This window comes from Alosa pseudoharengus, unplaced genomic scaffold (assembly GCF_046254945.1).
Source record: "Alosa pseudoharengus isolate Yale_2024_CS ecotype anadromous, Long Island Sound unplaced genomic scaffold, YU_APseudo_1.1 YU_APseudo_1.1_scf_4, whole genome shotgun sequence".
In the NCBI taxonomy this organism is placed as follows: domain Eukaryota; kingdom Metazoa; phylum Chordata; class Actinopteri; order Clupeiformes; family Clupeidae; genus Alosa; species Alosa pseudoharengus.
In genome coordinates this window covers 25146129-25164738 of record NW_027468774.1, presented here as the reverse complement: position 1 = coordinate 25164738, position 18610 = coordinate 25146129, and the positions used below count along the sequence as shown (strand labels likewise).

General features: G+C 42.4%; 1 protein-coding gene across 1 annotated transcript; it reads right to left on the bottom strand.

Annotated features, from left to right (window-relative positions):
• Positions 1-463: 463 nt before the first annotated feature.
• Positions 464-8045, bottom strand: rtbdn (retbindin). The gene is made up of 6 exons (XM_076266880.1): positions 7935-8045; positions 6719-6895; positions 6231-6327; positions 5781-5909; positions 5308-5404; positions 464-1865 (listed from the first exon to the last, which is right to left on the bottom strand). The coding sequence occupies exons 2-6, from the start codon at positions 6873-6875 to the stop codon at positions 1494-1496; spliced, it is 852 nt and encodes a 283-aa protein (XP_076122995.1). The 5' UTR covers positions 6876-6895; positions 7935-8045; the 3' UTR covers positions 464-1493.
• Between the last annotated feature and the right edge of the window lie 10565 nt (positions 8046-18610).

Below are 18610 nucleotides of genomic sequence, written 5' to 3'. Positions count from 1 at the left end.
GATATCCATGCAATTTCCTCTAAATGTGGATATCAACTATTGTCCCAGGAATGCTAGAAATACAATGTATTCTCAAAATGACATTATATTTCTGAAGAATATAGACTTTATTTGACATTTTCATCTGTTCATTTAGCTGTCAGTTGTATCCAAAGCCATTTATGGTTTATAGGTGAGCAGCATAGTGTGACAGGCTTAAACATCCTTTCCTTTATCAGACAACATGCAAAATCAATGAGATCTTCCCGTGTAAACGATAAAAAAGCAATTAGGCTCTGCAATCAGGTCTGACCTACATCTCATCTCTATGTCCTGTGGATAATTGACCTTTATTCAGTAGACAAGTGAGGTTTACCTGACCTTTTGAATCGAAACAAACAAAAGGAGGATGTAGAAATAGAGCCTTTATTGAGGACATCACGGAAACATTACAGCATTACCATTACATTTTCACTTGGCTAGTTGTATTCAGACAGACAGGTTCCAGTTGTATTCAGACAAACAGGTTCCAGTTGTATTCAGACAGACAGGTTCTCCTTAACTGTACCCCACATTCTATCTCGTTCAATTTGATGTTAACAATAAGCTATGACAGCGGCCCATTCTAGAGACAATCTAAACAGATCTAAACACAGTCTGACACATAAATCCGTTGACAGTTCAGACTAATACAGTCTCCTCTGCTATCTTCACCAGCTGTCATTTCTACAGACTCAAAAGAAAATTCCTTTCTAGCTCAATAAAAACGTCTATGGCTGCTTACAAAACTGAACACCACCGCCTTACACTATTGATGGCCATGGACCTGACAAAATGACATTCTTTCAAAGTGCCTTCAGTTTTCTCCGTTTGAACTGAAAAGCTTCAGCAACAGTATGTACATCAGCAGAAAATCAAGATGTCATGCAAAGTGCCAGCTAATACACCATGTTTGTCCTCGTCTGGACTATTGAGAGGATTTGTCTAGCTAGAGAAAGGTTTATAAGTAGGGGGGTCTGGCAGGCTGTGTGTCCGGGATTCTGCACCGACCTTCGCTTCCCCCTCTCCAAGGGACAACCCCCATGCCAGGGAGTTATGCAACTTGTAAATGACAATAAAATCTGGTCCAAATTATTTCATGCACTTTGAGACAAAATCATGACTATGCGATACGACAGAATTGGTAAATTCTCTGTATAACTAGAGGAAGATGCATTCTGTAATATCAGAGCAAATCTTGCAAACCTAACACTTGTTATTTACCTGCTTGAGTGGAAGCTAAAATGCCAAAATCCCTCATTTAGTGGCAGTCTGATGTCTTAACAAGTAAGAGAAGGACTTCTACTGAGAGACTCTGAGCCTTTACATCGGTGGATTAAGTACAGGATGGATTCACATGACATGGATTATGATATGGGGATATCTAGTCTGAGAGAGGTTTGGTTAGTTAGAGAGGAAGGAGACTGCTGACACACACACACAAACACACACACACACATGGTCAGGCTCTACGCTCACACTCTGCCCTCAAAACCGCTGCCGCTGCCCTCAACGTCGCTCTCGGCCAGTGGCACGGAGCGCTTGCGCAGGATGGTGTTGATGCCGTTGCTGCCAGACCTCCGGGACTGCGGGGGCAGCACCGCAGCCGGCGCCGAGCAGGGCGCGCGGTACTGGGGCAGGCCCATCTTGGTGGTGTCCAGCTCCTCCGGGTCCTCCTCGCGGGCGCGCAGGGCGGCGATGGCATCGCGGTCGGAGGGGTTGAGGTTAAGGCAGCCGCACGTGTGGCCACCTTCCTCTCCGCCGCCATCGCTGCTGGCCTCGTCCTCCACCGTCATGAAGGCATCGCCCCACAGGCTCTCACACAGATCACGCCCGTGCTGGTACATCTGAAACGTGAGAATCAAGGGAACACGAGAATCAAGCATAGGCTACAGAACACCCAGGCTCTTCAGAACACAGTTAGTGTTATTATAGCGGTCAGACAGCCATGTGGAGACTTTATTCCCAGGGATAAGGCCTAAATCACTGGCTTCCAAAGTAACACAGAACTAATAGTAACTGTGCACCATTTTCATTTGCATAACAGGAAGTGGGATTAAAGCTGCATTGTGCAAAAGTCATGGAAAGAGCTGGGGTGAGCACCAAATAGCTCTGCATTTGGGTTTGTTAGAAGTCCCTGCCTTTGGTCAACACACACACACACACACACACACACACACACAAAAACACACACACGCTTATACACTGTGCTGTGCATACACAAAATAACAGATGCATATCTTGATAAATCATTGTGATGAGCTGTTCTGACAGTGATATAAGTCCACTAAAAAGCTCACAGAAAGTCACAGATACTTCTCAGCGCACCCACCCAGTCTTTAGATGCAAAACTGGACTGGCATATTTTAGGGGAATATGACATTTTTTGCAATACCATAACATGCTTACTCAAAAGATGCAACGTTCCAATTAGATTTGTCAGTCTAGCTGCTTAGACACTGACCTCAATCTTCTCCATCTTTACAAAATAAACGACTTTTTGTAACTGCCCACTGTCCCACAAACATCCTTCCAGGCAAATCCTCAGAATTACACTTCAGAAGTGATTCACTAACACATGTAGGTGCTTTTTTTCATCTGTCCCCTGTAGCCCATCATTTTTGGATGTCTCTGTCTCTTTTTTCTCTCTCTCCCTTCATTCATGCTTTCTCATTACCTCCTCCTCTCTCTCCTTTCACTCCCTCGCTCCCTCACTGTCTGTTTAGGGGATTATGAGTGAGTCACTCAGGACATTCTGGGGAGAAAAATACGCCTGGCGAATATATCGACTGACTAAGAAGGACAAAACTGTCATTCTGCCACAGATCGGGGCTTGCTGACAACATAAGCTGTGTCCTCGTGCGACCGAGCAGAGTGAAGTGGAGCAGGCCGCCTGATTTCACACGTCCAGAGTGTGTGAGTGACACATGGCTGGCCTCGCCGGACAAGGAGGCCCTCGCACTAATTGGTCTTCAGTAGTGTTTGTAGCAGGCAACAAGCTCTACAGTGGCAGATCTTGGTTGTGCAATGATAATTGTGTTTGCGTGCAGGTTTACGTTTGTGCACAGCTATCGTTGTACAATGGGAATGTATATATTTATCTGTCTTGAAAAGTCGATAGTGTGTGTGTGTGTGTGTGTGTGTGTGTGTGTGTGTGTGTGTGTGTGTGTGTGTGTGTGTGTGTGTGTGTGTGAGTGTGCATGCATGTGTCTGAGAGTGTGTGCACGTGTGTGAGAAAAACAGCGACAGAGACAGTAGAGAGAGAGTCATGGAACTCTCTGGTTCATGCATGTTGACAAGCTGTCTGTCCATGTCGACGTTGGCGTGGAGATGCCTTGGGGCCCGGCAACAGAGCCTGTGGAGAGGGGTGGGTGTCCATGTGACAGTGTGATGGTAAGATGCCTGCGGAACCTGATAGGGCCACTGAAGTGAGAAGGACAGGGGCCAATGAAGCCATGGAAAATAGCCGGCAATGCTAAATGAAAAGAGACGATTATAGGGCTATACAAGTTTTGGCTCGGCTGTTTCTGTGCAAGTCAAAAAAACATTTTGTATCCTTCTCAAACTTGTTTGTATGTCATAATGATAGCAATTGTACTAATGGCATATTTAGTGGAGGTATGAGGCATTCATGCATGCTAGCTGTGTCTCAACTAATGTGTGTGCAAGCAATATTAAATTACACAGGCGCATATTTTGTGTCAGTGTGCTTGTCTAGTTGTCTTAGCTTCTGTGAGGATCTTTCATCCTGCTGTCTATATTTCTGTTTTGGTGTGCCTGTACTGTGAACAGCCGCCCCCTTAGCAGCAAACAGCAATGTTGTCATCTTGATTAGACAGGCCTGCAAACAGGTGCAGTTGGCTTCCCCACATCTCCCCGTAGATGGAAAATTACAGCTTTTCAGCTTTGGATCTGTGTACAGCACCTAATCACTTTCCTTTTACAAACTTGCTACTGACAATGGGGATAAAGCATTAATGTGCTTTTGTTTAATGTGAACTGTGTGTATGTGTGTGTATGTCTGTGTTTGTGTGTAGGGGTGCGTGTGTGAACGCCTGCTTAATTATGCACATTATGTAATCATCAATATCAAATATATGATTTAGCTTGATCACGATGCCACAAATCTACTTAGTAGCAGGAATACTAAGCACACAATTCTAGGCTTTAGAAAAACAAGTCGAATTGAAACCCTGGAGTCTCAAAACAATGGCAGCCAATTTGCACTAAAGGTAATATGTGTTTGCCATTTCATGCTTTCCAACGTCGCCTGTTGTAACACAATAGATCATAATATGTAACTGACTCTTATCAAAGCATGCTATTTTTGTCTTCTTACAATTCTATTTTCATTACACATACACAGAGAGAGAGAGAGAGAGAGAAGACTCACATGCAGTAAACACAGAGAGAGATGCAAACATGTTTGCAGACACAGAACACACACACATACACCCACACACCCGCACCAGGCCCCGTGGTCAGGGATGGTGATCTGAACTGACAGGGCCAGTGTGTGTCTGTGTGTGTCGGGCAGCCTCTCATGTGCGGTCCCAGCTGTGCACCAGCCCTAGGTCACTCTGCCTCTTTGCATACGGGATCTCGTCTGCTCCAGCGTGCTTCACTGTCTCACACTCCACTCTCTTCATCTTCTGTCCCTCTATCCTTTTCTCCCTCTTCCTCCCTGTTCTCTAGCTTTTGGTTCGTCCTTTTTGTTACATACACACTACTTCACACATTCTCTCTCTCTCTCTCTCTCTCTCTCTCTCTCTTTCTCTCTCTGGCTGACTCTCACACAAACACTCTCTCTCCCCTCTTGCCTCTTCACCCCTCCCTAATCTATATTTAACTCCCCATTGGATTTCTCTCATAGCTCCACTCCTTCTATCTCCTCTTGAGTTCCCCACACACAAAGTGTACGTTTCACTCCCTCTCATCCTTGCAAACATTCCCTTGTTCCTTCGCACCTACATCTCACCTCAAATCTCACCTCCTCCGATAATTTTTCTAACAATCTCTAACAAATCCCTCGTCCTCCTCCTCCATCTCCTGTTCTTCTTCTGTCTTCTCTGCTGCTCCTCATCCTCTTCAGACTTCTCAGACTCTCAGCTGCCTGATAATCGTCCATCTTCTATTCCTCTTTGCCAGTCGTGACATCTACTGGCCATGTGTGTGTGTGTGTGTGTGTGTGTGTGTGTGTGTGTGTGTGTGTGTGAGCACTCTGCTCTGCCTCTGAAGGCGGGATATTTCCTAGTTTGCCTTGCAGCTGATCCCGACCCAGAGACTCACCTGCTGGTAGGGCACGCAGCTCCCGGTGCAGTTGAGCCCTCGAGGGTCGCTGGCCCATTCTCGGGCACAGGTCAGGTCCATCCTGCAGGCGTCATACCTAAAACAGACATCACTTTTGTTGTATATGGCTTCATACTTAATGATAATATGGGCTGGTCTTGTCTTCGATTGCCAAAAAACTGTTTACATGTTGTGCCTTAAAGATTTCACTAGTTTGTTTTTGCTTACCAATGCCTTTAAAGCTCCACTCGAAGCTACAAAATGGCTTTGAGGAGAAGGCTTATTCTGGATTGAATTCATTTATGCAGATTATGTTTGTGACTTGTAAACCACCCACACTCATTACAGTCCTCCCCCTGCAGCGGTTAGACTGTGCATCGTCTGCCTCAGAAGGTCGTCGGTTATGACCTGGAGCTGTGGGCGGGAGATGTGTGTGTGTGTGTGTGTGGTGCGTGTGGTGCGTGTGGCCTCACCAGCCTTTGCAGAAGCTGTGACACAGTGGCACAGCCTTGAGGGCGGAACCACGCTGGGGGTGTGGCCAACGCGCAGCATCCGGAGAGCAGCGGTAGAAGCAGATGACTCGCTTCAGGAAACTCTCGCAACTGAAAGACAGGCACATTTTAAAATGACGAGAGAGAGAGAGAGATAGACACACACACACACACACACACACACACACACACACACACACACAGAGAGAGAGAGAGAGAGAGAGAGAAAGAAAAAAGGGTATGGGAACAAGTTATAGGCACAGGCAATCCAATTGCACTATGCCCCACATGATTGCATTATGTGTATTGGAATGTGTAGCTGAGCTAACCATGATGTATTCACAGAGAAAGAAGAGAGAGAAAGAGAGAAGAGAGAGAGAGGAGGTAGAGAGGAGGGAGAGAGAGAAGAGAGAGATGGGGGGGGGGGCTTACATGGGGCTGAGAGCTCCACATTTGTCCCAGTGGGCTTTTTCCGAACTGGCAGGAGGGGCCATGAGATCATGGATGTCATCCTCTGTGCAGCACGCATCTGATGAGATGGATGGAGATTCATTATCACAAGGGGAGATGGTGTTAGGCTACTTGTCATCCACAGCAGTTTTACAGTTTCAAATACAGGATATGTATTAGGGTACATGGTTTAAAGCTAGATATATGTTTCTGAAAGATGTCTTTGCTGCTGACAGCCTATGTTGGGTGTTTAACTACTAGTCTCATGTCATGTTGACACAAACAAAAACTCCCCCATGCATTAATAGAAGGAAGAGTAGGTGTACAATATTTGAAATACAAACATGCAATATACATGAATCCAGCAACAAAATATATTAATGTAATTCCTGAATAGAAATGCCAACATCGGCTGTCACCAAAGATATCTCGCTAATAGACACATTTGACATGTGACAGTTAAAACTTACTCTCTGTGTAGAGAGAACACTCCTTCAGGTGTGGCTCTGGACTCGGCGTTTTTTTATGTCTTCCGTCCGGCAGACACGCCCCTTCTTGACACCAGGCCCGTGCGATCAAGGCGATCATAAAGCACGCAAGGATTAGAGTATTCGTGGCCACGCCCATCTCCCTTCGCTTTCGATCACCTACAAGGCAGGATTAATGTCAGCACCTCGGACAGCGGACGTGAAGTATAGCCCACACAACTGTCATCCCAACGTTTGTTAAACTAACCTACTCTATGCAGGTCAGCGCTAAGCTGGTAAATCAAACCTGTTCCTGGAGAGATGTGGTGTGGGCTAGACTCTTTATCCTATTAGCATCAATTGGGGAAACCAATAAGTATAAACTAATGTACCTAGTGCTGTTCTTTACCTGCAATGCCAAATAACTCATTCACGACGAAACAATGCAGTGAATACCGAAACTTATCACACGCACAGAGAGCGAGAGAGAGAGAGAGAGAGAGAGAGAGAGAGCGAGCAATATTAGAATAGGCTATTTTTGCTATTTCTAGACTGTATTCAACAAAATGAGCCTAGACCATACTTCCTGAGCCAAAACCTTACTTCACCCATCAGCATGAAAGACTGGACTGCCTTTTATCATTACGCCTGCTCGTAGGAACAAGGCACAAAACACTGTCGGCTAATCTTGTAACAGTGCAAAAAATATTGAACTGGCCATCTGACCTCAAAACAGTATCAAACAAGAAAATATAGTTTAAAAACAACAAGTTAAATACACACTGTGTGAAGGATAGCTTATTTGTTATATTTTTGAATCTCAGCCCACACGCCAGTAAAACCCAATACATTTGGCTTGAAAAGGAAACATGTCCATTTCACACCTTACGAGAATTTTTCAACACGTTTAAAAGTGTATCGCCATGTTACAGTAAATAGGTGTATCGATTAAACCTTGTGTCGAATTTAACAGGTGTTTGCATTCATCGACCAGCTAAAACCTAAAGTGGACCTAATACAAAATCACCAAGACAACACTCAGCTATAATCTAGAAATGGGGAAAACAATCCGATCCAGACACGAGCGGACACAAAACAACATGAGGATTAGTGTGCCCCACAAGCTCTCACCAGACGCCTAGTTTTGACACTGCTTAATAAACAAGCTACTTCTTCAAGAAACACATATACGTTAAGCAAATCTCCCGTGGATGCCCACCTTTCACGGTAGAAGACGTCTGGTGCGTGACGATGTTGTCGATCCACTCGATTTTCTGCGATAGTTGAGGTAATTCAGACTGCGTCTCTCCCGCTCTCTCTCTCTCTCTCTCTCTCTCTCTCTCTCTCGGTCGCTGCCCTGTTCTCTTCACTGGACCCCCGTCAGTTCTGTCGTATGTGGGGGCCGCGGATCAGTCTCGCTTGTGGCTTACTGAAGGGCATCACCCGCTCTAGCGCCCCCTCCCTTTCTCTCGCGCTCTGCTCCTCACAACACGACATCATAGGTTACTTCTTGTAAACAGTTTGATAGTCCTCAGTAGCTTATTTTGTCTAGCCAAGTACTTTGTTTTTTTAGGTTAAAGCCAGAGTGCAGTTGTCCAAAAAGTGATTAAACACTAAAAGGATCTGGTATTGTTGCGGACAAACAAACGTCAGATTCGATGTTTTCACCAGGTATTGAAACAGTTGACTGAAATAGCTCATTTTCGCTGAAAGCAAAGTAGGCTATTCATTTGTTTTTACGTTGTCTTGCATGTGGCACAAGCAGCATATGTTTGTCCATCACTCAAATTAACATTTTCTATAGCCACTTTTTTTCGAGTCCTTGTTCAGCCTATAGTGCGGCTGCTGGCCATTTCGGTGCCCTAAGTTGCTTTGTACCTCCTCTCCCAATCTCCTAATTTAAGATTGTGATGAATCTTACATTGTTAAAACATTTAAATGATAACTCAAACACCCAAAGTAAAATAAAAAAGCTTATAATTAGACCATATGTGTTTTTAAACATTAATTTCTGAAAAAATGCTGTTTGACTTGTGGTGCATGGTCACTTTAAGATCATTGAGTCTTTACGTTCTCTTATGGCCCTTTTGCCAGCTTTTGTTTACAAGCTTTGCTTGTTTGAGCCACATTGATAGCACAATATTAACAATAATATGCACAACATTGAGTTGTTATAAGCAGCCTTCATTGCTTTGGAAATGGAAGTATGTAATGACATGTTGCTTCACATTTCTGTTTGCAATTAAAAGTGAATTAAAGTATGAGCCTGGTAGCAACCTAGCTATCTGAATGGAATGCGTTTCAGTTGGCTTGGTAGATCATGTGCTTCATTCATGTAAATGCTTGGAAAACTAATTATTGAAGACTCACCAATGGAATTCTACAAAGGCAAAGTAGTAGACTAGTCTTTATATTCTTGACCATGTTCCAAATCACATTGATTGCAGGCTAAGCGGAATGGATAACCTCTCAAGTCGCAACCTCCTGTAGCGTCGTCTTTGTTGTTTATTATATTAAAAAGGCGATACACAATGACAGGCCAGCTGGAATCTGTCACTTTCTTTGTCTCTCTCCTGTACGCGCAAGAAGCGTGGAGTGGAGTTAAGTGGAGCATTAAGTTAGATCTGCTTGGTGGTGGAGAGGACCCAAACATCCTTGCATGTTGTTGTTGCATGGTGTTGGTGAATTTTGACATTGTAAACCTTCTCGAGGAAGAGTGAAACGCAGTTTGCAGTAAAGCTACTTAATGGCTGCTTGTTGAGCTTGGTGCCCCCTCTGTCCTTTGGTGCCCTACGCATAGTGCGTGCGTGATGCGCGTGGTGGGAGCGGCGGCACAGGATCTTCCCTGAAGAATGGTATTGCAGACAGCAAACCCTATCAGATAGGCGATTTGAAATGGTGAGATTATATGTCAGATTTCTATATTAGTAGAAGGTTAGATATCAGAAGTCAGAGTTTAGAGATAAAAAGTCCAGTTTTGAGACTAGAAGTACATTTTGAGATACTTTGCATCTCATAATTACACTCTTTATTTAAAAAATTCTCTCATTAATCCCCATAGGATTTCATACTTTTATCCGGCCTAAATACTGAGATATGTAGCGCGTAATGGAATTATAATATGGTTTTGTTTACACTAAGGAAACTGTGGTGGACTAGTAAGATTCTGCGCAACAGGAAGCCCCTTTTTATGCAAGTCCCTTGCATCAGCGTGATCCTAGGCAAATACAAACTCTAGCCAAACGACTTATGAAAACAGCAACCCCGATTTGGTAGACTATTTCATAACCAGGATGCTAATGAACCGGGTATGGCACCCGGTCTTCGATGCTCTTTATTTTCCGCGCTGAGGGAAACCTCGGTGGCAGACCGACTCAATTACCATTTGCTCATATGAATGGGAATAATGATATTCTTTGTGTGGGAGCTATTCGGGGACAGATGAAGAAGCGGACAAAGACACGCATGGCTGTTTTTCAATGTGCTGTTGTACACATTTCACCGCGAGGTCATCGAGATTGTTATTACACTTGGCAAGCGGTGTAACAGTTCAAGCAGGCACTCTAATTGCAGGGCATTTGTTTCCACCATTTAGAGGTTAGGCCTATTTGGTCTGTAGGCCTACACGAACTCGTTCTAATCTAGCCTACTGACCTATTTGGGGAGGCCTTTTTCCAATATTCTATAAAGTATATTTAAATCACTACAAGATTTAAACTCAGAATCAGAATAGTCTTTCTCCAGAGAGTGCAAAGCCATGAGACATTGGAAATGTGGATAATATCACTAATGTCAGTGTTTCTGATACAGTAAATTGATAATATGCATATTATAGTATGTATAGACATCAAATAGTGTGTTGACATTGAGGATTAGGTATTGCTGTGAAAATATAAACATTCCCCAGGAAAATAACGTACCTCTGAAGACAAACTAAAAATGCAGAATTCCCTAATATATGTATGAGCAATATATGCACGCTTCCTCTCCCTTGACAGTATAACATACTGCGCGCGCATGCACACACACACACACTTACACACACACACCAAAAAGTAACAACAGTGAGAAGTCATACCCATCATAGGGATATATTTTATTGATGATAGGCATTCTAAGACGTAAACAAGGCGAGGTTATGAACTGTATTGTTACTGACCACACACACACGTCACACACACACACACACACACACACACACACACACACACAACCTATAGTCCACATTCATACAGACTACTTGGTGGATGGATTGTCAGTCAGACAAAACGACAATTACAAAAATGTATAAAATACTAATTGTAAGCAATATCATCATTGACAGGACCTACAATTCCAAAAAAACAATAGAAAGACAGCGCACAAGAGGCATGGAGGCAATTCTGACATGATATCCTCTGCGAAAAGGATCCAATAGACAAAACAGCGACGCTCAGTGGTAAAAATGTGTAAGAAATGTGTTGTATAGGGCTTCAACAGTCCACTGATCAAGCATCCTTCAAACGAATGGTGAACATGGCAATTGCCTGCTCGTTCAAGCAATTCCTTTTCAAACACAACATGCTGTCCAGGTTTTGAGAGCAATGCTAAAGTCTAATTCGTCGTCGGGGAACATTTGGAGTCTAACCCCAGTTATAACCCTTTTGCTCAAGACCAAACACAGCGGTAAACAAAGAATCCCATCATCAGTTGTCATTCAGTCTCCTCTGTTCTTGAATCTTCTTGCCGCAGTTCATGGCCATGGTAGCCACTGCGTAAGACGACAATATTACGATAGTGCTGCCAACAAAGTTTGAGGATGCTCCTCTTGGGGGCATGCTTATCCTGTATCCGCCCCTGGGCTGCAGTTTCTCAGAGGCGACGACCGTCTGGGTAATGGACTCCATAGTAGTGAGTGTAGCTGGGCAAGCTTATGAGATCCGCTTGAGGTTGCAACAAGTGAGAGATGACCGTCGTACAGTAGGCCTAGTTGTCAACTGACGACTGCGAAAGCTGCCCTCTATATAAAACCCGTAGCGTTCAACAGGTTGTTCTCATGTCAAATCTTTCACTGTAAACATTAGAGTGCGTCAATAGGATTGGAAACAGTTTCGTAGCGTAGTGTCTCGCCAGACGTGGAGCTTTTAATGCTATTAAGCTATATATTTTTACCATGTCAGATAGGTGTTACGTTAAGCGCTGTATTGCGGGGATTAGTTTAACAACGACATCCCCATTCGTGTATTCTTAGCCGTTGTGAATGCATCCTCGGACAAGTCTGTTGGATCATGCCCATATGTGAGGGATCTGTCATGAAGTGCTTATTTATTTATTTATTTATTTATTTATTTATTTATTTATTTATTTAGTTAGTTAGTTAGTTTGTTAGTTATTTGTCCATCCTTTGTTTAACCAGGGTAGTCATATTGACTCAAAGGTCTCTTTTGTAAGTGAGGATTCCTCTTTCTGACTGCATTGGTAAGATTGGATTAAGCTCTCCATGACAGTGTTTGCCTCCATCAGTGCATGCAAATCATGATCCTCGACCACGTAAATGATTAACAATAACCAGAACCAGAGTCAGTCAATCCCTAAACCGGCCCTTGGAGATATGCCCACGTGATCCATTTAAAAATGAACGTCTGATGAAGCATAGGACTCTTTGGCTTCATCAAACAGTGACTTTTGGTTTGGATTAGGGGCAAGATTTGTTTTAGTTAAAAAAAGATACTCAAGGTGAGTGATGTCAGAGTTGTCCCTCTGCCAACTTCATTACATAGATAAAGAGTGTTTGTGTGAGTGTGTTTAATTCCCTGACAGCCGGCATTCTTAATGCGATGAGGGAGTAAAAGAGATAAGATGGCAAGAGAAATTCTGTTCATCTAAAAAGCCTTCATCTACAAATCGAATAATACAAAAATACAATATGAAATGATACGGAATTACACATGACTGCACTTTTCTCCTTTTTCTATTTTTGTTCCTCTAAAGAAATTATTTTCTTGGAAAAATTTAAATTCTTCTTTTAATTTTTTACTCTTCTGTATTTTAGACTACTTTAAATTGGTCATGTCTACCTGAAATATGACTCCATAATTTGCCTTAGAGTAATGGTTTTGCAGTAAACCAATCAATTGGACGTCACAGTTCAGTGCCAGAACAGAAGGTAATATCCTTTTGACCTGTCATAGGCTACATTTCACCTTAATTGACTCTCTCGGTCAATCGAGTCTCACTCAGTACCAAAGGCAAACAGCAGCTCTAGAGCCATGTGCTTCCATGATGGATAGGCAAAGCAGACTCATAAACAGACAGTGCCTCTGAATGGGAAAGTGATGTCCCTGCATCATAATGTCCTCCTCTGGATGACATCCGATATCAGTAAACTACATCAATAGCTATCCACCATCCCTGCTCTTCAGAGACTTGTATTATGTCTTAGCACATACAAGTCATAAATTTAGCGGATGCAATGTGTTATCACCTTACTCTACCATCAGTCAATGCTGGTCAGCTATACTGCACTACTAGTGCATTGCTATTGGACATTTATACATGAACTGATAAAATACTTTGTGACATATCCTCTTTCTTTTTTTACATAACTTGTTAAAGCTGTCTGGCTTGTGTGTGGCAGTCTAACTCTCAGGCCTACTGGTGTGGTCCTAATGTGTTTTCTCCATGTGAGATCCACAATGGCCAAGCAGCATGACAGATGTACACTGCCTTTCACACCTGTTCTTTCCCACAGACAGACAGAAAGACAGAGAGAGAGAGAGAGACAGACAGAGAGAGAGAGAGAGAGGGAGAACTATGGCCTCTCTGGCTCGCTCTAATAGAATTAGCCAGGAACAGTGTGTGCAGACTAACTGGCAGCTTCCCACTGCCTGTGAGGAGGGGGCCAAACAAGCCTCCTGTTACCCCAAACTGTCTCCCTGCCCATGCCAGCATCGAGACAGACAGGAGATATGTGACATCTGAATTGAATGAGTGACATTCTACATTTGACTGTTTTCATGGCAGACATAATTAACTAAAACTTGCATCAGAGAGCTTCACCAACTTGTTTGAAGGACTATATGAGAAAGAAACTGTCAATATTATGGCGCCTGAGAATGCCTTTTTGGCACAGAATCCACCAAGTCCGTCAGCTCAATCCTCTTACAGGGAGCAGAACAATAGGGGAGACAGTTGCCATGGCCAGAGATTAAAAAGACACCCTGCTGAGATGATCTATGCTCTGCCTGCAGGGGGACGCCATATCCACACGACTGGCACCAATGTGCTGACCCATCCGTCTAGTGACCGTCTGGGCATGACGTCACAGGATGACCTTATTGAGTTAACTTTGTACTGAAACAACCTGCTTCAGAAATTAATGCATGAATATTAGGTCTAATCCTCCACCACTCTACATAGATATCGCATTATGTCTATCCAAGGAGGAGCTGTGGTGTACAGAAGTAAGTAATTTCAGTCCTGAATGCAGGTTTTTATTATTCATTTATCTATTTATTTTAAAAACAACCATTTCCTTTTGTGTTGTTTTACCACTTGGGCCTGGATAGGGAGCTCTCAGCCATTGCTGTTATTCAGTGTTGCTGCCAGCATATAATGAACCATCTATTGCCTGCTTCAAGTGAACAATGATGCTAATTTTTGCACATTTGACCAAATTGCTTAAGATTACAAAATCATATATCTGAAGCTAGCATCATTATAATTCTTCCCTCACAGGAACCCTCTGTTTGCTCACATTGTAATGCCTAAGGTTAATGCTTAGTTACAGCTCAGTCACTATGAGATTTATGTGCCTTTGCACATGGACAATATATTAGTGGATCAATGTGATGTCCTCAGCACATAGCCTCAGGTGTATGTGGAGAACACTGACCCTACCAGATACCAGTAGGATAAAAGGCTTGGCTGTTTACACTTCACCACAAGAGGGCCCCTTCGCCTCGTTTTTCATACTAACATCCTATGTATGATGATACCTTCGACTAACCAATCACAAATGAGCTGGCACTGAGGTCATAGTAATCTAAAGCCACTACAAACACGGTGTGAAGGTTAAGGTCAGGATAAAACCTCAAGGCTCTCTTTTTGACCTCATTCTCTCACAGCCTCATAGGCTAGTTCTTCCAATCAGTTATGAGAGAGGAAAGTATGGTTCCCATAGTAACAGCGACAAAGCTTAATAAATTAATATAATTTAATAATAGCCTATAATCACAGCACTTGAGAAAAAGTGATTATGGGTAGTCTGCTACTTCTCCTCTCTCAGCGTAACAATTTGTGTACTCTCTTTTCGGTGCATGCTCTTTCCTCTTCATCCTCCCCATACTCCCCGGCTTGTTTACGTGACAAAACGGCACCCTCGCGCCCACCCCCCCACACGGTTTCCTCGGAGGACCTGGGCCTCGTCTGTTTCGCACTAATGACGATGCTCTGGGGAGCCAGTTCGCTGTCGGCTCTCGCCGCCCTCCTCAGAAGCTCTGACCCACTTCTGCTGGCAGAAATACATGCAACATTTATGTGACGACTACGATGCCCACACTGACACATGGAAACATACATCCATTCCCATAATTTTACAATGCATGCATGAAACACACACAGAGACATACACTCATAGACACACACACACACATACACACACACACACACACAAACACACACACATGCACACACATACAGTAAAAAAATAAATGGCACATTATACACATACGCACACAGGAACACCTGTCACATTATACAAATATGCACAGAGATAATGTGGGTGTTGAATAAATCCATGAATGAATCTCTATGCCAAGATTTGAGACGTCCGTGTCTTGCTGCGCACAGTTCTAACTCTAGTGGTGGTATTTTTGAAGGGAGCTGTACTGTCTGGACAACACTCAATTTCTCATATCCCATCTGTTCTTGTCTGCGTATTTGCGTCACAGTGAGGGTCTAGGTTGCTGGCTGAAGATGTCTTGGCTCACAACAATGCACACACACACACACATGCACAAATACGCAGTGCATTTCTGTGCATTACATCATATCTTCTTTACCCCACCCACCCACCCCGCCCTTGTGAGTTTTAATCAGGCCCGCACACACAAGCAGGGGGGTGTTAAAATCCTTGCTAATCTACCCAGGAGTTGGAATGTGTGCTCAGAACTGCCCTTTGCAGATGAATCACTGTTGTCTGTTCTACACCACAAATTACCCTTGGAGCAGCTCAGGTAAAAGTCTGTTTGATAGTTTGTGGTTCTATGCCTTGTAAGTATCTAAGATATAATGGAGCAGTGGGCACATGTACTGCCTTAGTATGATTCACAGACTGCTTGGCAGGACATCCCAGAACATAATCATAATGCCACAGCAGAGTACTGAGGACAAGAGACTACTACCCTGCAGGACAGTAAGCCAGGACTAAGTGAATGTATCCAAAGCACTTTCATTAAAAAATACAGGACAGTCAGTACCATGGACAGCAACGCATCCAGACATTATAAGTTGAGATGCCATGGAAAATATCTCTTCTTCAATCTGATTATCTTAAAATATAGCTTAGTGTTCATATTACTTTATCTGTCATCTAGGTCCATTTTAACTCTCTCTCTCTCTCTTTCTCACTGTCTCTCTCTCTAAAAATATCTCTCTTGATCCCTCTATTCTGCTCTACTGTCCCATAGGAACAAGCGGGCATCTGCTCAGACAGCCATTCATCTCTGAAGCTCAAGCCTTTGGAAGCTAATCTCATGGAAGATCAGCTGGGACGCTGGTTTTTTTCAGTTAGTTTGTGTTAGCCTAAAATATTTCCATAATCTAATGGAAGATGTACCTTTTACAATACAGTTGTTCTGATTGCTTAGGGACTAGAACACTTCTAATTCTATAAAAACTTGTTTTTTTATGTTAAAACAGCTCATATAACCATACAGTTTTTCTCAGTCGCTTTGGTGCTTTTCTCACATCACTATTAACATTTGCACAGAAGTTAGTGCAATTCTCAAAACAATTAGTGCAAACTGCAAAACCTAGTGGGTAACCTGCAAAAGGACGTCACTTGCTCAAAATGGATAGTCCATTCCTCAAAAGCAGGTATTCATGTCAATGAAACTGTCAGTGTCATCAAAATGAGAAGTCTTGACACCATCGTTTATGAACAAGATAGTCAAATGGCTTTGTCATGTTTTCATTATGACAGTTCTCTCAGTGTTTTCTAATGCAAAAAAAGGTCAGAACTCGGTGACACTACCTGAACATGCCCAAGACAGCATACAGTACTTGTACAGCCATTTGAAAACTACAGTAAAGTTACACATTGCTATAGTTAGGTGAGTAAGTGAGTACAAGACACTGAATGCGTACATTTTTACTGTATGCTCTTTGCAATTCTACAGCACTGTGACAGAATTTGATAACTAGTTCAACAATTTTGTATGTAATGACTCAAGCAATGAAATGAAGACTATTAGTTTTATTGGGAACGACTATTCAGCATTCATAAGTATAGTTCATTTTGACTGACATGACATAAGCAAATGATAATGTTAAAAAACAGCACAGAATTGTATGAAAGCAACTGATACATGTCCAAAAGTATTTGCAATTTGTTCAGAGGAAGGAGAAATTGCTACTATGATGTGCACAAATGACTAAATGTTGTGGAGGTTGAACTAATAGTTATGAGAATTTTCATTCTGATCTGAAAAAAGCACCAAAGCGACTGAGAAAAAAATAATATACCTTTTTAATTACTAATTTATTCTTCAAAGTTGAGCTGGCTCTTGAGCATTCAAAATGTAATTACTGATGAATCCTTTTATGAGTATATGACAATAAACTTGAACCAACTACACAACGATAGTATAATGACACTTATGGCTTTTGCTTTCTCTGTGTTTAAAAACACAAACAAACATATCACAGCATGAATTATATTAATTACTCCCCAAATGTAACTGTTACTACCAAAAGGCAATACCTCCAGTAAGCACCTATACAAGTTAAATACTTAGTTACTGAACTACAACTTGTGAATTTTCATTGAAATAGACCTATAGTAAGCATCTGGACTTTTGCTTTAGCTTTTGTACTGCCTTCTTTGCCAAATAGCTGATACAGTACTCTCTGTATCAGCTCTGATAATGTGCCTTTGGCCTCTTGGATTCAGCAACACAGAACAGATGTGGTAGGCTATGTCTTATGGATAATGAATGATTGCTGTGTGAAGAATTGTGCAAAGGAGTTTCACGCAGATACATTACAATTTCATCATTTTGCAAGCAATATCTATCAGCTATGAATAGCTTTCCATTTGATCAACACAGTTATGTAATCCAATAGTGTTTGGGATCTTTCTAATGGAAGCTATGTTACTATAATAATTTCAGAAATTCTGCTTCAAGAATCACTGTTAGTGTTTAATCATTCAGAAAACAATTGTCAATGTCTTACAGCATTTTTTACATTACATTACATTACATTTTTGGCCAAAGCGACTTTACTAAAAGAAAATTGTAATGTTGGAAAGAGGCTTGGTTAAAGCTTGGTTAAAACATTCACTTTGTGAAAAGAGTATGGAGACTCATGATTGGGAAACGTTTCCAACATGAAATCACTGGTCCAGTCATACCAATCACATTAAGCAGGGATTCCTTACTTCTTAGCATTCTTTGCCTAAACTTTACAAACTGACAATAAACAGCATTGGCAGTCATGAAACAATATGTAGGCCTATCTTTGTTGTAAATACATTTACACATTCTTCAGACTGCAATTTTTAAGGTTTGCAGTCGTTGCTACTATTTACCACAGCCTTTTGATTTCAAAACTAAGGCATCATTCCTTCTCCTTGCTGATTGGCTGGTCTTTTTCAGACCTGATGGAAACGTTAGTGAATTATGGTGTTCCAGC

Bases quoted from the DNA above. Each gene is read 5' to 3' on its own strand.
- rtbdn (XM_076266880.1), bottom strand. From the start codon at position 6,875: ATGGGCGTGGCCACGAATACTCTAATCCTTGCGTGCTTTATGATCGCC. The intron at 6,328-6,718 runs GTAAGTTTTAAC...CCATCTCATCAG, and splicing joins GTGTTCTCTCTACACAGAGA to ATGCGTGCTGCACAGAGGAT. The intron at 5,910-6,230 runs GTAAGCCCCCCC...CCTGTCTTTCAG, and splicing joins TGTGGAGCTCTCAGCCCCAT to TTGCGAGAGTTTCCTGAAGC.